This window comes from Centropristis striata, chromosome 1, assembly GCF_030273125.1.
Source record: "Centropristis striata isolate RG_2023a ecotype Rhode Island chromosome 1, C.striata_1.0, whole genome shotgun sequence".
NCBI lineage: Eukaryota > Metazoa > Chordata > Actinopteri > Perciformes > Serranidae > Centropristis > Centropristis striata.
The window spans coordinates 35,376,435-35,393,549 of record NC_081517.1 but is presented as its reverse complement, the minus strand read 5'-3'; the positions used below and the strand labels follow the sequence as shown (position 1 = coordinate 35,393,549).

Sequence of the window (17,115 nt, the reverse complement as noted above, 5' to 3'; positions counted from 1 at the left end):
ACTGGATGATGATTTAGTGACTACTGATCCCTTGTTTTCATGGTAAATTTGGCAGTACATCAGTATATCCTGCAGTGTTCAGTATTAGATGAAGTTCTTGTGTTTGTCATCTTAAAAAGTGCACCTTCTCCTCCAAAATCCAAGTTAATGTTTTGAAACAACAACATTTCTCAGCTGAGTTTGAAAAATGATTAGTGAAATATAAAAAAAATGCAAATGTGATGGTATATAAGGGCTGCTTTATAGCAAAAATCATAATCATGATTATTGTGGTCAATTACTCATTGACTTTGGAAACATTATGCATTTATTAAACCTTTAAAAAACTAACAGCGCTCTTGTTGAGTTATGAATATAATTCAACTGAAAAAAACTAAACTAAACTACATATACAGTTGGTTATACACTACAACTAAATATCCAATTTATAAAACAAAAAAATTAAAATAAATTCGAACCAAAATAAATCAGTTGGAATATGCTGTAGTGCAATGTCACAAAGTACTGAAAAAAATCTATATTCATCATTTTGGTAAATAACATATTCAACATACTGTGTATCAGTCAGCAGCTCAGCTACAATGGGCCAAAGCACACTGCTGTAAATGAAGGGGGGATTTATAACACATGACACTAAATATGGCAAAATAATTATCTTGTTTTTAGATGAAAGCCAACATGATAGCTGATAAAATATTCTATCAATCCCCCGGCTCTAGAGCATATACTTACATAATAATAGACTAAGGTTTAATAGTCTATAAATTGTGTTAAATCTGTTAGATGAGACTTTGCAAAAGCTGTCAAGTGCTGGGAATTTTTTAAACGGGTTGTTGGGTGTGAAGAAAAAACCCCAAGTGAAACCCACAGATCTGAATCGTGTGTACCATTTGAGGTTTTGCAAATAGAGCACAGGGGTCTTTACAGCTAAATCTGAGTACAGGAGGTCTCCCACCTGTCTCTCCCGTCAGGTTGGAGAACTAAATAAAAAAAAAAAGAAATCATAATTGCAATATAAGGATGTTTTTGCAAGTTCCTGTTCCGGTTGCTGCTGTCTAAAGTGGTTGTTGCTGCCTGACAGAAGAGCTCCCGCCACAGTTTATCTACACATGCATGCTTTTTGCGTGTTAATCTTGCATGTACCACAGTGACTCATGACAAATCTCAGAGGTTTTTGTTTCCCCCTATCATACACAGGCAAGCAGAAGGGTGGGGGGAGGGGGAGACTAGTGGTTAACCAATGGAAATGTTTTGACTGTGTCTGACTGCTCTATAAGCTACAGCAAAATAAGGGCCATAAGTCACACTCTGTTGGTTTGTTTTTGCAGAGAAAATTATATAAACATTGACTGTCTTGCAAAAATTCCAAAAGTCACTCATATCAAAATAATCTGCAATATGTAGAATCTGTCCACATGCATAATCACTTTTAATATGACTCAGTCGTTAGATGATCGCTTATACTGAGATTTTTCTAAATGGTTCACTGCTTCCTCATCTGTACTCACGCAAGTTTCGGTCTCAATTATAAAACCACTGCTGTGATAAAAAAAAAAAAAAGTGTGTGTGTGTGTGTGTGTATGTGGGGGGGGGGGGGAGAAAGAAAAGAGAGGAGCGTTAAAGGGCAGGGCAGTCTCATCACGCCCCCTCACTTTTTAGTTTTAAACACCCTGCTAGTCACGCACTGCCACTCTCTGAATGAACAAACCCAGAGTGTATGTTGGTCTCCTAAACAAGTGGGGAACATCGTCATGAACCAACAACCAACAAGTCAGCTAATTAGTTCCAATAAATGTTTTTAACACGTCAGCTAGCGGAAACAACAGTGTAGAAAAGCTGCACGACTGAGAAAAAGAACAACCTTACTGAATGTCAAGCACAATAAAAGTCATTCATCTTTCAGGATTAAAGTTCACTGTGAACCAATTGATGGTGAGAATACGGTTGTGGGGGGAAGAGCAATGGTCGCTTTTTACAAGAAAGACACTGACATATGTTGAGGGTGTGTATCTGGGTGGAAGTGTTGTGAGGCTGCATGTAGGCGACAAGATGCTTCTGTGGTGGTAAGCAAAGCTGCAGCGTATCTATCTGCATGTATCTACAGTAAACACGCACTGTGTCTGTGTGTCTGTGTCTGATATCTGCATGCCATTTTGAAGAACCCACCAGTCAACAAAAATCAAACAGTCAACATTATTATTAACTGTGTGTGTTTTTGAGTTATATTATTTTTACAGAATAAAAATATATGAAAATAACTCTTAAAATATCAATAATTAACTTCAGCAAACAAGAAATATTTGAAGTACATTTTAAATCATCTGTCACTGGGTCATATTTATGGCAAAAACACCTGGTTCCAGACCTCTGAACCTCTGCAAGCTCAAAGATTTTTATTATTTTTTGGGCCTTTTTTTGATAGTAGTAGAAAGTGAAAAGGGGCGACAGAAGGGAAGACATGCAGGAAAGGGCTCCGAGCCAGATTTGAACCTGGGCCCGGTGTGTTGCGAGGACTAAACCTCATTGTTACAGGTGCATCTCAATAAATGAGAATATAATAGAAAAGTTGATTTATGCCAGTAATTCAATTCAAAAAGTGGAAATAACACATTATATAGATCCATTACACACAGAATTAAACAGTTCATGTCTTAATTTATGTAATTTCTTCTAATTATAATGATAATGGCTCTGACATTTCATGAAGACCTGACATTCAGTGTCTCAAAAAATTTGAATATTACAAAAGACCAATTTGTTTAAGTATGTTCAATATGGAAATGTTGACCTATGAAAAGTATGTCCATCTATATGCACTCAATACTTTGTTCGGGCTATTTGACTTGAACTACTGGAAATGGACTTTTCCATGATATTCTAATTTATTGAGATGCACCTGTATGTGCTCTACCGAGGTGCCACCAGGACGCCACTGGCTTTGTGCTTTTCTATTGAAAGAAACAGAGATGCAGTCGGGATTAAGATTGCTAGCTATATGATTAGAAATATAGATTGTGTGTGTGTGTGTGTGTGTGTGTGTGTCCAACCTCGTTCTTGAGCTCAGCTATCTGGTCCCGAAGCTGGTTGATGTACTGTCTGGAGTCTGAGTGGTTCAGCTGGCCCTGGATCAGCCCTTCCTCCTTCTGAAAAACACATTTTACCCTCTGAAGGTTAAAGTAACAGTTTCTTGTTTTTTACAGTGTTATTGAATCAATTATCAACTTGCAAACTTGCAGACTTCAACCTGTAGATGCACTGTTTTTACGTACACACACACACACACACACACACACACACACACACACACACACACACACACACACACACACACACACACACACACACACACACACACACACACACACACACACACACACACACACACACACACACACACACACACACACACACACACACACACACACACACACACACACACACACACACCTGTATCTCGAGATCAGCGATCTTCTGCCTGAGTTCAGCCATGGCGGCCATACTGTCTGCTTCCCTCAGTCGCACCGCCATCACCTCTTCTTTACTCTGCACATGTCAGGGAGGGTAGAGAGAAGATGACATTTCCTGCTCAACAGTGATGGATATCGATGATGCATCATGAACTGTTTCCCTCCCTCCATCTACGTCCTGCTCTGTCCTCTATCTCTCATTCCAGGCTGTCCTCATTGCATCTTTCCTTTTTATCTGGATATGAATCACAGAAATATATATATATATAATATATATAGTCGACTATAATATACAGTAAAAAAAAACCGATTAGACCACCCTTGTTTTCTCCTTGCTTTCTTGTTCATTTATTGCTATGGTACAATTACCGGTAGGTCCATTTGTTTGGACAAATATAATGATAACAACAAAAATAGCTCATAAGAGTTTAATTTAAGAGCTGATATCTAGCCATTTTCCATGGTTTTCTTGATAATGATTTTGGTTATTATCAAGAAAACCATGGAAAATGTCTACATATCATCTCTAATATTAAACTCTTATGAGCTAGTTTTGTTGTTATCATTATATTTGTCCAAACAAATGGACCTTTAGTTGTACCAGGCATTAAAATGAACAAGAAATTGAAGAATACAATGGTCTAATTTTTTTTTCCTTGACTGTATATATACATATGATAGTCAAACTCAATTCTCATCCATTTTTCCTGAAACATTTTCTATTCCTGTCCTTGAGTCTTGGGAAAAGAAGATCCTGCACATTGTGCTTGCCCAGCATCTGTATTTATTCATACTAACATTTTGATGGTCATTCCATAAATATATTTTCCAACACAACCGTATCCAAAAAAGTTGGATAGTTGCGAATATCTCCTTAAAAAACATTTCTGTTCTATAAACTATCTGGTCCTCCCTTTATTTCCCATCCTTCTGACATTGTATGTAAATATCTTTCACATGTCATCAAGCTGGACCAGAAAAATGTTGCTCTCCTCATCATTCAGCCTTCCCTTCCCTCTAACTCCTTTTCCTCCCTCCTCTCAGTTCAGACCTTGCAGTCGGACTCGGACTGCTTCCTTTTCATCTCGTTGAGCTGAGCCTGGAGAGCTTTGTTCTGATTGGCCAGCATCTGGAGCCGGTCCTGCAAGGCGGAGCGCTCCTGATCGTTGCGACCAATAAGCTTGCTGTGGATCTGGTTCTAAAAGTGAAAGAGGTCAAATGGGAGAGTGTGAGGAGAGCGCCAACAAATTATTATTTTCATTATGGAATTGCATTTGTTCCCAATTAACTTATAGTATTATAGTAATTAACTATAGTTTATCATTCATACTTATATTACTTTAGAGTGATTAAATGAAACTGGAACCAGCAATTAGAAATAACTTGTTGTCTAACTTGTTGTTGATTACTTCTCTGTACATATTCTTTTTAATTATTGAATTAATTTGATCACTGAGAGGAGCAAAAGCACTATCATTTTAGGCTCACTATTCCTATTACAGGAGCATCTCAATAAATTAGAATATCATAGAAAAGTTTATTTATGTCAGTAATTCAATTCAAAAGTGAAAAAAAACCCACATTTATATAGATTCATTACACACAGAATAAAACATTTCATGTCTTCATTTATTGAATTTGTTCTAATTATAATGATAATGGCTCTGACATTTAATGAAGACCTAAAATTCAGTGTCTCAAAAAAAATTGAACATTACAAAAGACCAATTTTAAAAAGTATGTTTAATATGGAAATGTTGGCCTCTGAAAAGTATGTCCATCAGTATGTACTCAATACTTGGTTGGTGTTATTTGACTTGAACTACTGGAAATGGACTTTTCCATGATATTCTAATGAATTGAGATGCACCTGTAAATGCTTGAAAAAAATCACACTGAACCGATCTTTGCACTTGTGTCTGTAAGAAAAGAACCTCCAGGGTTTATATAGGCTACTGTGTATTTACAGTACGTCTGACCTGGCTCTCCAGCTGCAGGGCTTTGAGTTTGACCTCTCGGAGCTCAGCCTGAGCCTGGGCCTCCCTCAGTCTGACCGTCATCAGTTTGTCCTGCAGCTCGTTCATGGCGTTCTTCTTCGGCGATTCCTTCCAGTGGCCGCCCCCGCCACCTGTGCTGCTGCCCCGGGACATGTGATGCTGCAGAAACACGGGAGTATCACAGGTGTGACTCTCCTGCCGCTGCACGGACGCGATCATGAACATGAACACACAGGTGGCGGTTTGTTTGCGTTACCTGCCAGCGCTGGTTGAGCTCAGTGACGGTGTCCTGCATCTCCCTGAATGAGCGCAGCGTCTCCAGCTCCCTCAGCTTCATCTGCTTCACCTCCTCCTGCAGAGCCGCTATGTTGTGCTCATCAGGCAGGCAGGTGCTCCTCTGAATGAAAACAATATGTCATGTTTACAGTTTGTGACAGCTGTGAGACTTACATGATGATGCTTTAAGCTAAATGCTACACTAACTGACAAACTGAGGTGCAAGCGTGACTAAAAAACAGGAAAAAAAATTGTAAAAGAAAACAAATCCAGAAGCATATTTGCTTTTTTCTAGGTTTCAGTTTTATGTTACAGTAAAATGCTCACCAGGAGAAAGCAGAGCTGTTGTGTCTCAACACCTTGTGAAGCAAAACCGAAACTCGAAATGTCAAAAACGCCTTTGTTTGTAATTAATTTAACAGCTCAGTTCACAGTAAGTTCATCTTTAACACATTCACATTCACACTCGTCTGCTGTTATCTACTCATCTTTCACACTTTATTCTCTCGCACACTTGAATGTGTCCGTTAGCTCACCTTCTCCAGGTCGAGGACCTTGTCTTGCATTTCCTTCAGCGCTCCCAGCAGTTCGGCCTCACGCAGCCTGGACTGCTCCAGCTGGGTCTGCAGATTGCTCACAAACTGCTCTGTGTACTGAAACAAACATCGCTGGTGTTACACAGGTGTATGGTATAACGGGGCAGCGGGGGCTGGCTGCCAACTGTGATCATTTGTTGATCAGCTTCCTTGAGATTATGTTGCTTTATAGATATTTATTAACAACTGGGAACATTAGTTGAACTGAGGACCTCATACAAAATTAAAATCTTCAACTGTTTTTTTATTCTTTATCACATGCAGACTAGATGCAGATGATGGAGTTAACTTTTTACCACAGTGCTTCAATGGGTGCGAATTCTGCCACAAGCTGATGCTGTATCTCTTTTCTGTTTCTGTATCTTTTGTCTCTTTTGCTGATAAGTCGAACATCAAACTGAGTATTCGCACACTGTCATGAAGTCTTGAATCTTTGGGTGCCCTTTGCTATTTTTCTTTGGAGAAAAAGTCTTTGACACTTGGTGAAGGCAGCAGAACATTTAAAGAAAAACAATACAAACTTTGCTGCAGCCACAAAGGAAACAAAACTTATTCCTACTTTCTATCACGAATAATTCTACAGCATCAATTATGACACGCTACTGGTCGTTATCATCTACCAGTAATTAGCATGTGGCAGCAAGATGGAAACTGTCAGCTGATTCATTTTCTGTTGGGTAACCAGTACTGTGTAAATGCCTGTAATTGTAACCAAAAATTTCAAAACTAGCTGATCAAGAAAGTGAAGTTGGTATCCAGCAGCAACTCTGCTCCACTGACTCAGAGTGATGTCAGAAAGTAAAAAAAGCTACTGTACATTTTTGTGTCACCACATCAAAGAGAAACAATGCGAGGGGTGTAAGAGCAGCAGAAAAACGCAGAGGGCTGAGTGGAAAAATACTTTCCTATGAGGCAAAATACAAACGCTTGAAATTTGGTGAGAACATAGCGTGCGTATAAGAGTCTCGATTTGTCATTGTGTGCCTTTCAGTCTTTGTTATCAAAGAGGACTGTGAGTGTCTGGAGGTGTGTGAACTGCCTGGTGGTGGGTGCTGGCAATCTGAGCTGGAATAAAATCACCCGTCACCATGACATCATTAAGAGTGTTCAAGATCCCAGGTTTAAAAACCTAAATTATAAATGTTGTGTTTTCTTTTTAAAGAAAGATTTGCTTAATTCATGTTTTGTTTTCTCTTCTTTCTGTGTGAACGTGTGATGATGTATGTATTTTTAACGCTTCATATTGTCACAGAACAGTGGGATTTTCTGTTGTGACTGTGACAATTTTTAACTGTGAATCAGCTGCAAAGGCCGCTGGTCCAGACCAGAAGACTTTGTTTCTGTCTAGGTTAGCAAAGTCAGGATTCCTACACATTTTCCATTCAAATCCCATACCTTCTTGAATTAGATTTCCAGAATTCCCAGTAGATTTTTCAGACGACACAGAACAAATAGCCACAGCTTTGTTGACTTAAATATTTATTCACTTATAACTTTGCTTACCCAAACTAACCTGTCCCTAACACATAAACTGAACCATGCAGACTGCAATGCATAGTATTTTTATTTTGTTAAGACATGGCACTGAATTGTAAAAATCAATGAGAATATGACATTTTCTTGATGTGAAAATGTGTGGTTTTGCGCAGTTTGAGTCCATGTTTTCATCATGTTTGTGTCTATAATATACTCTTATTTTCTGTAGACTACTACTACTACAACTCAGGATAATAAAACACGTTATTAATTTAGTACTTTTGAAGATACTCAAAGACCAAATAAATGGGGAAATAATGCGTCTCTATCATTTTTTTTGAAAACTGTATCGAATAGACCATTTTCCAAAGTAAATGTTATAAATGAGTCCATTTGTAACAGCTGGACATATGCCGTGCAACCTAAGAAACAGACAGTCTCGGGCCACCTTACAAAACAGATCTTTTTTTGCAGTGGCGTGTCTTGCACACATTTACATTTCTAAGAATTTCCACCGAAGTCTGAAGACAATCAGTGTTGCAACTAGTCGATTTAAGTGAAACCGGCTTCTGTGAATCTAACCTCAGACTTACCGTCTGATGTAAGATGACTTGACATTTTTATGAAAAGTAGCAACCTTTCTTGGGTGAATATGCAGATAATCTGTCAACAGTCGCTGTTAATTATGACAGAAATAGTTTAACACTTTGGGAAATAAGTCAAGCTAAATACAAAATGGAGATGAGAGTGGTTTCAATGTCATTTTTCTTTCAGCAAGAAGCAAATAAGCATATTTCCCAAAAAAGTTTAAAAAAAAAAAGTCTTTTAAAGGTATGTATGAAGTATTTAGCCAAAGTTGGCGTTTTTTGTGCTGCAGAACATGGGAGCTGCTGGTCTCCTGCTGCTTTGATCGATACGATTGTTTGTGTTATTGTGTGACTTTGATGGGTTTTTTTTTTTCAAACTTTTTTTTGGGGGGTTTTGCAGATGAGTACAACCATATTAAAACATACAAAGAGTAAATTAGTCATTTTTTCTTATAGAAAAAAAAAAAGTGATCATGGAAGTATTGCTGTGACTTTGATGTTTTAAAGGGTTCATTTGGATTCACCAAAATAACAATAACATAAACAAAGTAAGCCATCGAGGCAACATTAAATTAGCAACACCTGTCTTCTGCAATGTAAAATGACTGTTTCTGTCTGGTGGTTTTGACAGATCGAAATAATTGCTACAGTTCCCCTCTGTTAACAGGCCTGTCTGATGGCAAGGTAAAATGATGAAAACAAATTAAAAATAGCGAACACTTTAACTGATATACTTTTTTTTCTCTGTGGTTAAAAATGTTTTACATGCCTGTTAGGGGACCACACAAAGTTGCTGACGGTGTCAAAGTGTGACCTTGCCGTATTAAAGACTGGGGTGGTAACAGCCACCCATTGATTCTTAGGCTATGGAAAAGTGGGTTACCCCCAAAATTTAGGCAATGGCTGGACCTTATGTCAGATATACTGTCTTATGAGCACATGTTAGGCAATGTTAATAATGACAATGAGAACTTTAAAAAGTCATGGGACCATTTTTGGCCTATTGTAATGTGAATGTATCATGATGAGGCAAATATGCTACTGTGTCCTTTTTTAGGATTTTTTTTGGGGGGGGCTGGAAACTACTGTATAATACCAATGCCGTCTACTCTATTGTCGTTGTTTGTTCTTTTTTTTTTTTTTTTTTTACATGAAAACTAAATAAAAAGTTGCATTACAAAAAATGTTTTACAGCAGTACATTACTTAGCTTCCCTGTCAGTATTCCTGCCTGCTTCTCCAAACTGGGAGCACACAAAGTCCTTCTACTGTCATTCTACAATTCATTAAGGATTTTTTTTGTTTTCTCAATTTTCACAAGCACTTTCACCCTATCAGTACATTTTTACAGCCTCTGAACTGAAAATGAACTTGTTTTGCCCTTTTAAAAAAAAAATGTAACTACCAGTTGACCTCATGAACCATTACCTAATACATGTTTCAAGGGAAATGCTTATTAACTGCTTCTGCCTCGAGAGAAAATCTTACTACATAAATACACTGTTCAACATATGTGGGGGCCGGCTGCATCCTCTGTGTGGCTACCACTGGGATTGTCCACAGATGGGTGGGTTGGTGTTTACCTTCTGCTGCTGCAGCTCTCTGATGGTGTCCCGCGCTTTCTCCAGGCTCTCGGTGGCCGTGTTGCACTGCTGCCTCACCACTGCCAGCTCCCGCTTGATCACGTAGTTCTCCTCTGCTTCCTGTGCCCTCGTCACCTGACCCTGGAACAGCAGGCCAGAGGGTCAAGATCAGAGTTTAAACTTTATAATAGAGACTATATACCAGTGTAGGGAAAGGGGTCATTCTGAGCATCTAGGGAATGCAACATTATTATGCTTCAGGGGGACTTTGCTACATGGCACAGAGCAGATTTAATGTTATTTTTTGCCTTAAAATAGTTTAGAAAGGTCTCAGACTAGGTAGGATATTTCATTCACATTTAGGTAAGGTGTCTTTTAATGACAATGTGTAACAAGCAAAGTAGTGATAATTATAAACTTTTACATGCCACATGCAGCCATCTTTTTAGACCTTTTTTAGAATTTCCACCATGGATAAAAAAAGTACATGCATTCAGGGATTAAAGGACAGTCCTGGAGAATATTCAGTAATATGCTTTCATGCACGTTTGCACTTTTGTTGAGAAGAGGGAACGAAGCAGTGCAGGAGAGCAGAAAGAGGAGGAAGAGGGAGGTGTGAGTGGGGCAGAGGACAGAAAGGTCAGTGGGAAAGTGGTTCACAGTACTCTACCTGTATCAGTCTGTCTGCCAGAGCGGCACTCTCCTACAACGCAGCGAAGGAGAGGAACAAGAGGGTGAAAAAAAGAGAGATGAAGAGAAAGTGAAAGACAGTGGGACACCAGGAAGGATAAACCACAAAGAAACCAAGAGGAAGTTCAAGGAAAAAGAAAGAAACAGGTTCACAGGTTGAGGATTCAATCACAGAGAAGTGTGTAAAGAAAAAAAAAAGCAGCAGTGAAATCACTCAGACAAAAACAGGAGTTTCAGAGAGAAGAGAAGATTAAAAACTGCACAGTGCTGGAGCAGAAGGGAGGAAAAACAAGAGCCCACAGCGTTATCTCATTTCAGTGTTTAACTAGATCTGATCAAAATGTGAAGAGTCCTGCGCTGAGCAATCTGGCTGTTTCGTGTCAACGACTCCGCACAAACCTGATTTATTTTAGCATTTAGATAAGCTGGAATCAGAACCCATCTCTTACCTTCTCCAGCGTCTCAATCCTCTGCTTCAGCAGACGGTTTTCTGTGCGTAACCTCTGAACAGAGAGACAGGGGAGGAAGGTACAGAACAGTTATATCACATATTTGTTTTGTAAATCCTACGAAAAGTGTTAAGTGCCACTAGGGGGGAAGCAGTGCGGGATCATGGAAGTTGTTGTCTTTTTTTGTTAAACAACCACCATTACGTATGAAAATCTATCTAATGTAACTCAGGCTGAAATAATGTTCACCGGCGAGGTAATGTTGTAGAGTTTAGAATCTTATTTAATCACATTTATTCACGTTTTGTCATTTAATTCTAATGAAACAGCCACAAGTGACTTGATAACTTACCATTAGAATGGTGGACTATCTGTTCAGCTGCTATAGCTAACAATTTGTGGTGAATTCAATCGAGGGGTAGCTCAGCGTCTTATACGTGGTCAAAACATCATACTTATAACATTGCGAGTGTGTGGAAGGTTGTTGTGGCGGTATAGCGTTACTGAATGCATTAGCTTGGTAGCTGGCATGGGCCACTTGTCAAAGAATTCTAGTGAGCTCATTCAACATTTAATTTTATATCCGTGAATGAGGTCTAATGGATTATGGTGTTGCAAAATGTCAATTAATGAAAAAGACGTGAAAAAGAAATGACGTGTTACTGTTACTGAGTATAATTCTGTGACATTATTATTTAATTGACATTACTCTCTGATGTACCGTCTGTTATTTCCAACAAAGGTTAGAGCAACTAAATCTGCTAAAGGTTATATTACAGACCACCAAATGACACACACTTTTATCGTGAATTAAATGACAGATTTCTTTCTGGTTTAAACATTGTTGGAAACATTTGGGATGATGTAAGCAAACGATTAAAAAAAATATGTAACATAGGTCGTTAGACATCTTAATGTGGAAATGTTACATAGTATACCTTTAATTGTAATGTCTACATTATGTACGAACACACCAAATACACATTCAGCTAAGCAGACACACACCTTAATCTCAATTTGTTCCTCCATTTCTTTGTTCTTGATCGTGGTATATTCTTTCTCAAGTCTGATAAAAAATAAACAAAAACAACACAGGATTATGCATTGGCAAGCTTACAACGTTTACATATAAGAGCTGATATCTAGCAATTTTCCATGGTTTTCTTGATAATAACCAAAGTCATGATCAAGAAACCATGGAAAATGTCTAGATATCAGCTCTTAAATTAAACTCTTATGAGCTATTTTTTGTTGCTATTATATTTGTCCAAACAAATGTACCTTTAGTTGTACCAGGCATTAAAATGAACAAGAAAATGAAGAAAACAAAAGTGGTCTAATTATTTTTTTCCATGACTGTGCATTGTGAGACTTGATTTTACATCCATATATAAATTATGTTGGTGACTAAAAAAAGTTACTTTGTTTAATAATCATCATATTACAATTATTAATATTACACAGCCACAAATAGACGCGTTACCTCATCTCTATGCATCCTGAGAACAACAGTTTAGAAAAGACATTCACTCACTTCCAAAACAAGTGCATGCCAGATAAAGCTCTTTACGACGCGAGGCAGTGCTGCCAAAATAAACACGAAATGGAAATTCCTTGTAGTCACTTTAAAAAGCCCAAATCATAAGCAGATAGAAGAGGGAAGTGTATCTACCCCACTTAACACAACACCTAAAACAAAACAAGCACACATCAAACGCAGCATGTGAGTGAGCTTCAGAGTAAAAACCTCCGCATTAGTGAGACAGGGAAAAAACAAATCCTACTGGGCAACATGAAGCCCGTCCAGCCTGAGTCTTACTCGTCATTAGTTGAGTAATGAGCGCTCTTACTTCTTCATCCTCTTGGGGTTGTACTTGACCTGGTAGGCCCTGAGGATCAGCTTGTCTGGGCAGCTGTCGAACTGGTGGGGGATCACCTTCTGGAAATGCTGGCAGACCCGGAGGGAATCACACACAGGATTAGAGAGCTCAGCACAGACAAAGATGCTCATTCATATTTTATGAAGAAGCAGGCAGACAAATTTTAGAGTTGTGAAGAAGAGCAGCTGAGGCCCTGCGGTAGCCTCGTAGGGAGCCAGCAGCTGCTGTATTTTTAGGACTGCGATAGTTTTTATATACTCACAGACAACTAATTTTGTATAGTAATATATCAATAAGTTAAAGGTAAAGATCCCCTCCAGACATGTGACTTATGTATAGTAAACCAGGAAAAATAATGTCTGCTTGATTCGTTTTTTCTGCAAAAAACTGCATAATTTCTACATAAAAATCCTTTAAAAAAGGCAACTAGCTGTTCCTTCTACCTCATTAAGAATTCCAGAATTTGTGAAAATGCTAATTCTGTTCATTTATAAAGTTTTCCTTCCAGACACAAGATATCTCCGACATAACTAAACATAACTGATCCAAGTTTCTACATTAGACTTGTATGAGTTACAAATTGGACCTAGGACTGACTTCTGAACTAGCTGTGATGCCACAAATCATGCTTGTAGGCCCGCCCCTTAATATCAGGGTTTCACTGAGGACAGAGAATCTTTCCACTTTTGGCAGATTAATGTTCTCTTCTAAACCCTAACCCCAACCCCTAACAGACAGCAGCACTTATTTTGGTGCTTTTCGTGGTTGTAAATAAAACTACCCAAGCCTAATTTAATAAATGAGAGAGTGAGAGGTTGTTGTTGTTTCTATGAGTCTTCTGCTGCTGACTTGAACAGAGAATGGATCATAAATTTTAAAAGGTGGACTGCTAGTGTTTTATACGGGCTTGTGGGCGCTCTGATTAATAAAGCCTGACTGGTATGATCCGTTGTTTCATAACCCCCACAGCGACGATTCGACTGTGAGATTGGCAGTAGAATCAGGCTGCTTCAAACGAATAGTGGAATATTTTACTTTTCAGGGTCACCCCTGCTGTGCACATACATCGCTCTGCACAGTGGAGCTCAAACATCCAACAGGAGGAACAATAAGAAAAACTTTTTTGAGTTGAGGGGGTCTTTAATAATTTCAGCCATTTTTTAATAAAAAATGCTGGGTTTTTTGGTCATATAGGATAATAAAGTAAATATCTTGTGGATTTGGACTTTTGGTCAAATTAAACAAGGGATTTGAAAAACACTACTTGGGATATGGGAAATAATATTAGCTGTTTTCACTATTTTCTGACATTATATCACAAAGAAACAAAAAAAAGGGTTTAACCATTGAAATAAGGGCCAAATTAACTAATGCTGACAATGGTTATATAACTACATGTTACCACAAAAGCAAAAGAGAAAATAAGTGAGAAACTGAATGGTGACAGGTGCAACCTTTAAATACACAGTTTTGTTTTAGACAAAAATCTACACCATGCTAGTGTTTCATCTCATACAAAACACTGATATACAACCATGTTGTGCCACCATCAAACATGTCCTGGTTTCAGTTTCAGTTTTAGTTAGTCTAACCATGTTTTTATCAGGGCAGATGTGTCGTTCAGGAAGCTTGCGTGCTAAAGGGAATGTGGAACATGGAGCATTTGACTCACGGCTGAATCTGTACATGAAACTCATTTCTGCAGCAGGCGGCACAAAGCTGCAGCTGCTTACCTGCGACATGCCCTCCATGTCCAGCTGAATGAGGTCAGTCTGGTTGTACTGCAGGATGGCCAGGCCCACACGGAAGATAATCTCTAGGCCCTACAGACAGGACAGACAAAGCATTATGTTATGTGTGCTCAGTAAGCTGAAAGAACAGATTAGTATACCGAATATACACAGTCAAACACATCTTCGGGTTTCCTACCTCATACATGAAAATATCAAAGATGCGTGTGGCGACCGGCAGAGGGAGGAAGGTAAGGAAAAGGGTGAGGAACCAAGACGAGGCATACATGGATGTGTGGAAACTCTGGGATCGAAAATGGACGTTCAGCTCTGGAAGTTGCTCCTATGGTAAAAAAAAAAAATAAGAGCATGATCTTAAGCCTCAAATAACATAATTCAGATTACAAAAAAAAAAAGTTATTTGCTGCCTCCTTGTGGATGAAAGTTGCACTGCAAGCTTCATGTTTGTTGATTTACAGCTGCATCTCAATAAATTAGAACAGGGGTGGGCAACTGGAGGCCCTCAGCACAACTACATGCATTTGAGCATGAAATCTTAAAAGTGCAGTGTAAAAATGCACAAAATTACTTCTTGCAATTAATGTTTGTCTGCTGTTCTTGCACTGAAAAAAGAAAGAAATCAGAGTAAGTGGTTATTTCTTAATTTGCTTCAAACCTTTTGTATTCCTATTTATACTTTTATACATGCATTTGAGCATGAAATATGTTAAGTTACTGCACTTTAAACATATTTAAAATTGCAGTTTCATCATATCTGGTTAAGTGCACGATCCTATATGTGGCCCTGTGGTAGTGTCCATGAAAAACTGTGGCCCCCTCCAGCATTTAAGTTGCCCATCCCTGAATTAGAATATCATAGAAAGTTTATTTATGTCAGTAATTTGATTCAAAAAGTGGAAATAACACATTATATAGATCAATTACACCCAGAATAAAACAGTTCATGTCTTAATTTATTTCATTTCTTTTAATTATAATGACTATGGCTTACATTTAATGAAGACCTAAAATTCAGTGTCTCAAAAAAAGTATAATATTACAAAAGACCAATTTTAGAAAGTATGTTTAATATGGAAATGTTGGTCTCTGAAAAGTATGTCCATCTGTATGCACTCAATACTTGGTTGGGGCTATTTGACTTGAACAACTGGAAATTGACTTTTCCTCGATATTCTAATTTATTGAGATGCGCCTGTACTCTCCTGCTTCCTTTACCTGTAGCAGATACTCAAACTGGTAGATGCAGAGGCCCAGCTCAGCCATGCTGGGTTTGAACAGCTCCCTCAGGCGGTACTCCTGCATCAGACGCACAAAAACACAAAACGCCTCCTCCTCGGGCATCTGGGAGACGGTAAGGGGGGGACAACAAAGTTCCCTCATTAGTAATAAATGAGACATCGCTGATGTTGAACAGTTTATTATGCAGTGACTCCAATATTTCACTGGTAACCTCTAGAGACAACTTAATTGCCTTGCAATTTTTCAAAATCCTGCACCATAATAATCTGTTTTTGTTATTAGTAATCAGATGCATCTAGTGGGGCTGATTACGATGAACCTTATACTAAGCTTTCAGGAAAAATATCCTCATTATGGATTATTCTCGTGAAATATTTGATCATTACCTGCATAAGCAGCAGACCGACGATAAATGCACTGCCTTGGCAGTAGCCCACCTCTCGATCCACCAGAGAGTACGCCTGAAAGCCAGACATACACAGACACACACACAGACACACACACACACACAGACACACACACTTGCTGTATTTATAGAAAGCAGCACAGATGTATCTGTATTCCAGACCTAACATTCAGACTGAGCAACAGCATCAAAATTCACCAGAGGTCCCTTTCATTTCCTGCGCAGCTCAGCTACCGGGAAACTTGACTGATGTGTTGATGGTCAACAAGCTTGTTTCCATGACACTGAACAACAGATCTCCACATTTCATCGTTTCCCTACAGAGTTTGTCTTGTGAACAATATTGCTTTAGAAAGGTGATGCTCGGCCTGGAAAATCCAAAATGGGGAAGACATTCAAATCTTTTCCGGTTCAATGCATCTTTACAATGTTTTACGATAGCACTCTGATTTGATTATTGTTTTTTTTCCCCCATAATACAACAACAAACAATTCTGCAATTAATCATTTATGTAAAATTGGCAACATACATTGAGTCCAGATTCTCAAAAGTGGAGATTTGGTGCTTTTCTCAGTTTTATACTATTCTCAATTCACAAAACAAGCATTACCTTGGGCTCCGTGTACTTTATTTTTAACTTTGTTTATTGGATTTTTAACTTATATACAATACAATACTTATAAAATGATTGCAGTTATAAGGTATTTTGTAAATAATT

The 17,115-nt window shown here is 38.4% G+C and overlaps 1 protein-coding gene across 1 annotated transcript in view; it reads right to left on the bottom strand.

Moving 5' to 3' along the window:
* Window positions 1-17,115, bottom strand: part of evi5l (ecotropic viral integration site 5 like) — a 47,675-nt gene that overhangs the window by 6,092 nt on the left and 24,468 nt on the right. Inside the window, exons 5-19 of the mRNA XM_059340101.1 lie at window positions 16,377-16,451; window positions 15,967-16,092; window positions 14,930-15,073; window positions 14,734-14,823; window positions 12,971-13,068; window positions 12,126-12,186; window positions 11,121-11,174; window positions 10,652-10,684; window positions 9,982-10,122; window positions 6,277-6,393; window positions 5,721-5,861; window positions 5,447-5,623; window positions 4,519-4,665; window positions 3,448-3,543; window positions 3,048-3,143 (exon numbers count right to left, since the gene is read on the bottom strand). Of these exons, the coding sequence (XP_059196084.1) occupies window positions 3,048-3,143; window positions 3,448-3,543; window positions 4,519-4,665; window positions 5,447-5,623; window positions 5,721-5,861; window positions 6,277-6,393; window positions 9,982-10,122; window positions 10,652-10,684; window positions 11,121-11,174; window positions 12,126-12,186; window positions 12,971-13,068; window positions 14,734-14,823; window positions 14,930-15,073; window positions 15,967-16,092; window positions 16,377-16,451 (1,596 nt within the window). The remainder of the gene's footprint in view (window positions 1-3,047; window positions 3,144-3,447; window positions 3,544-4,518; window positions 4,666-5,446; window positions 5,624-5,720; window positions 5,862-6,276; window positions 6,394-9,981; window positions 10,123-10,651; window positions 10,685-11,120; window positions 11,175-12,125; window positions 12,187-12,970; window positions 13,069-14,733; window positions 14,824-14,929; window positions 15,074-15,966; window positions 16,093-16,376; window positions 16,452-17,115) is intronic.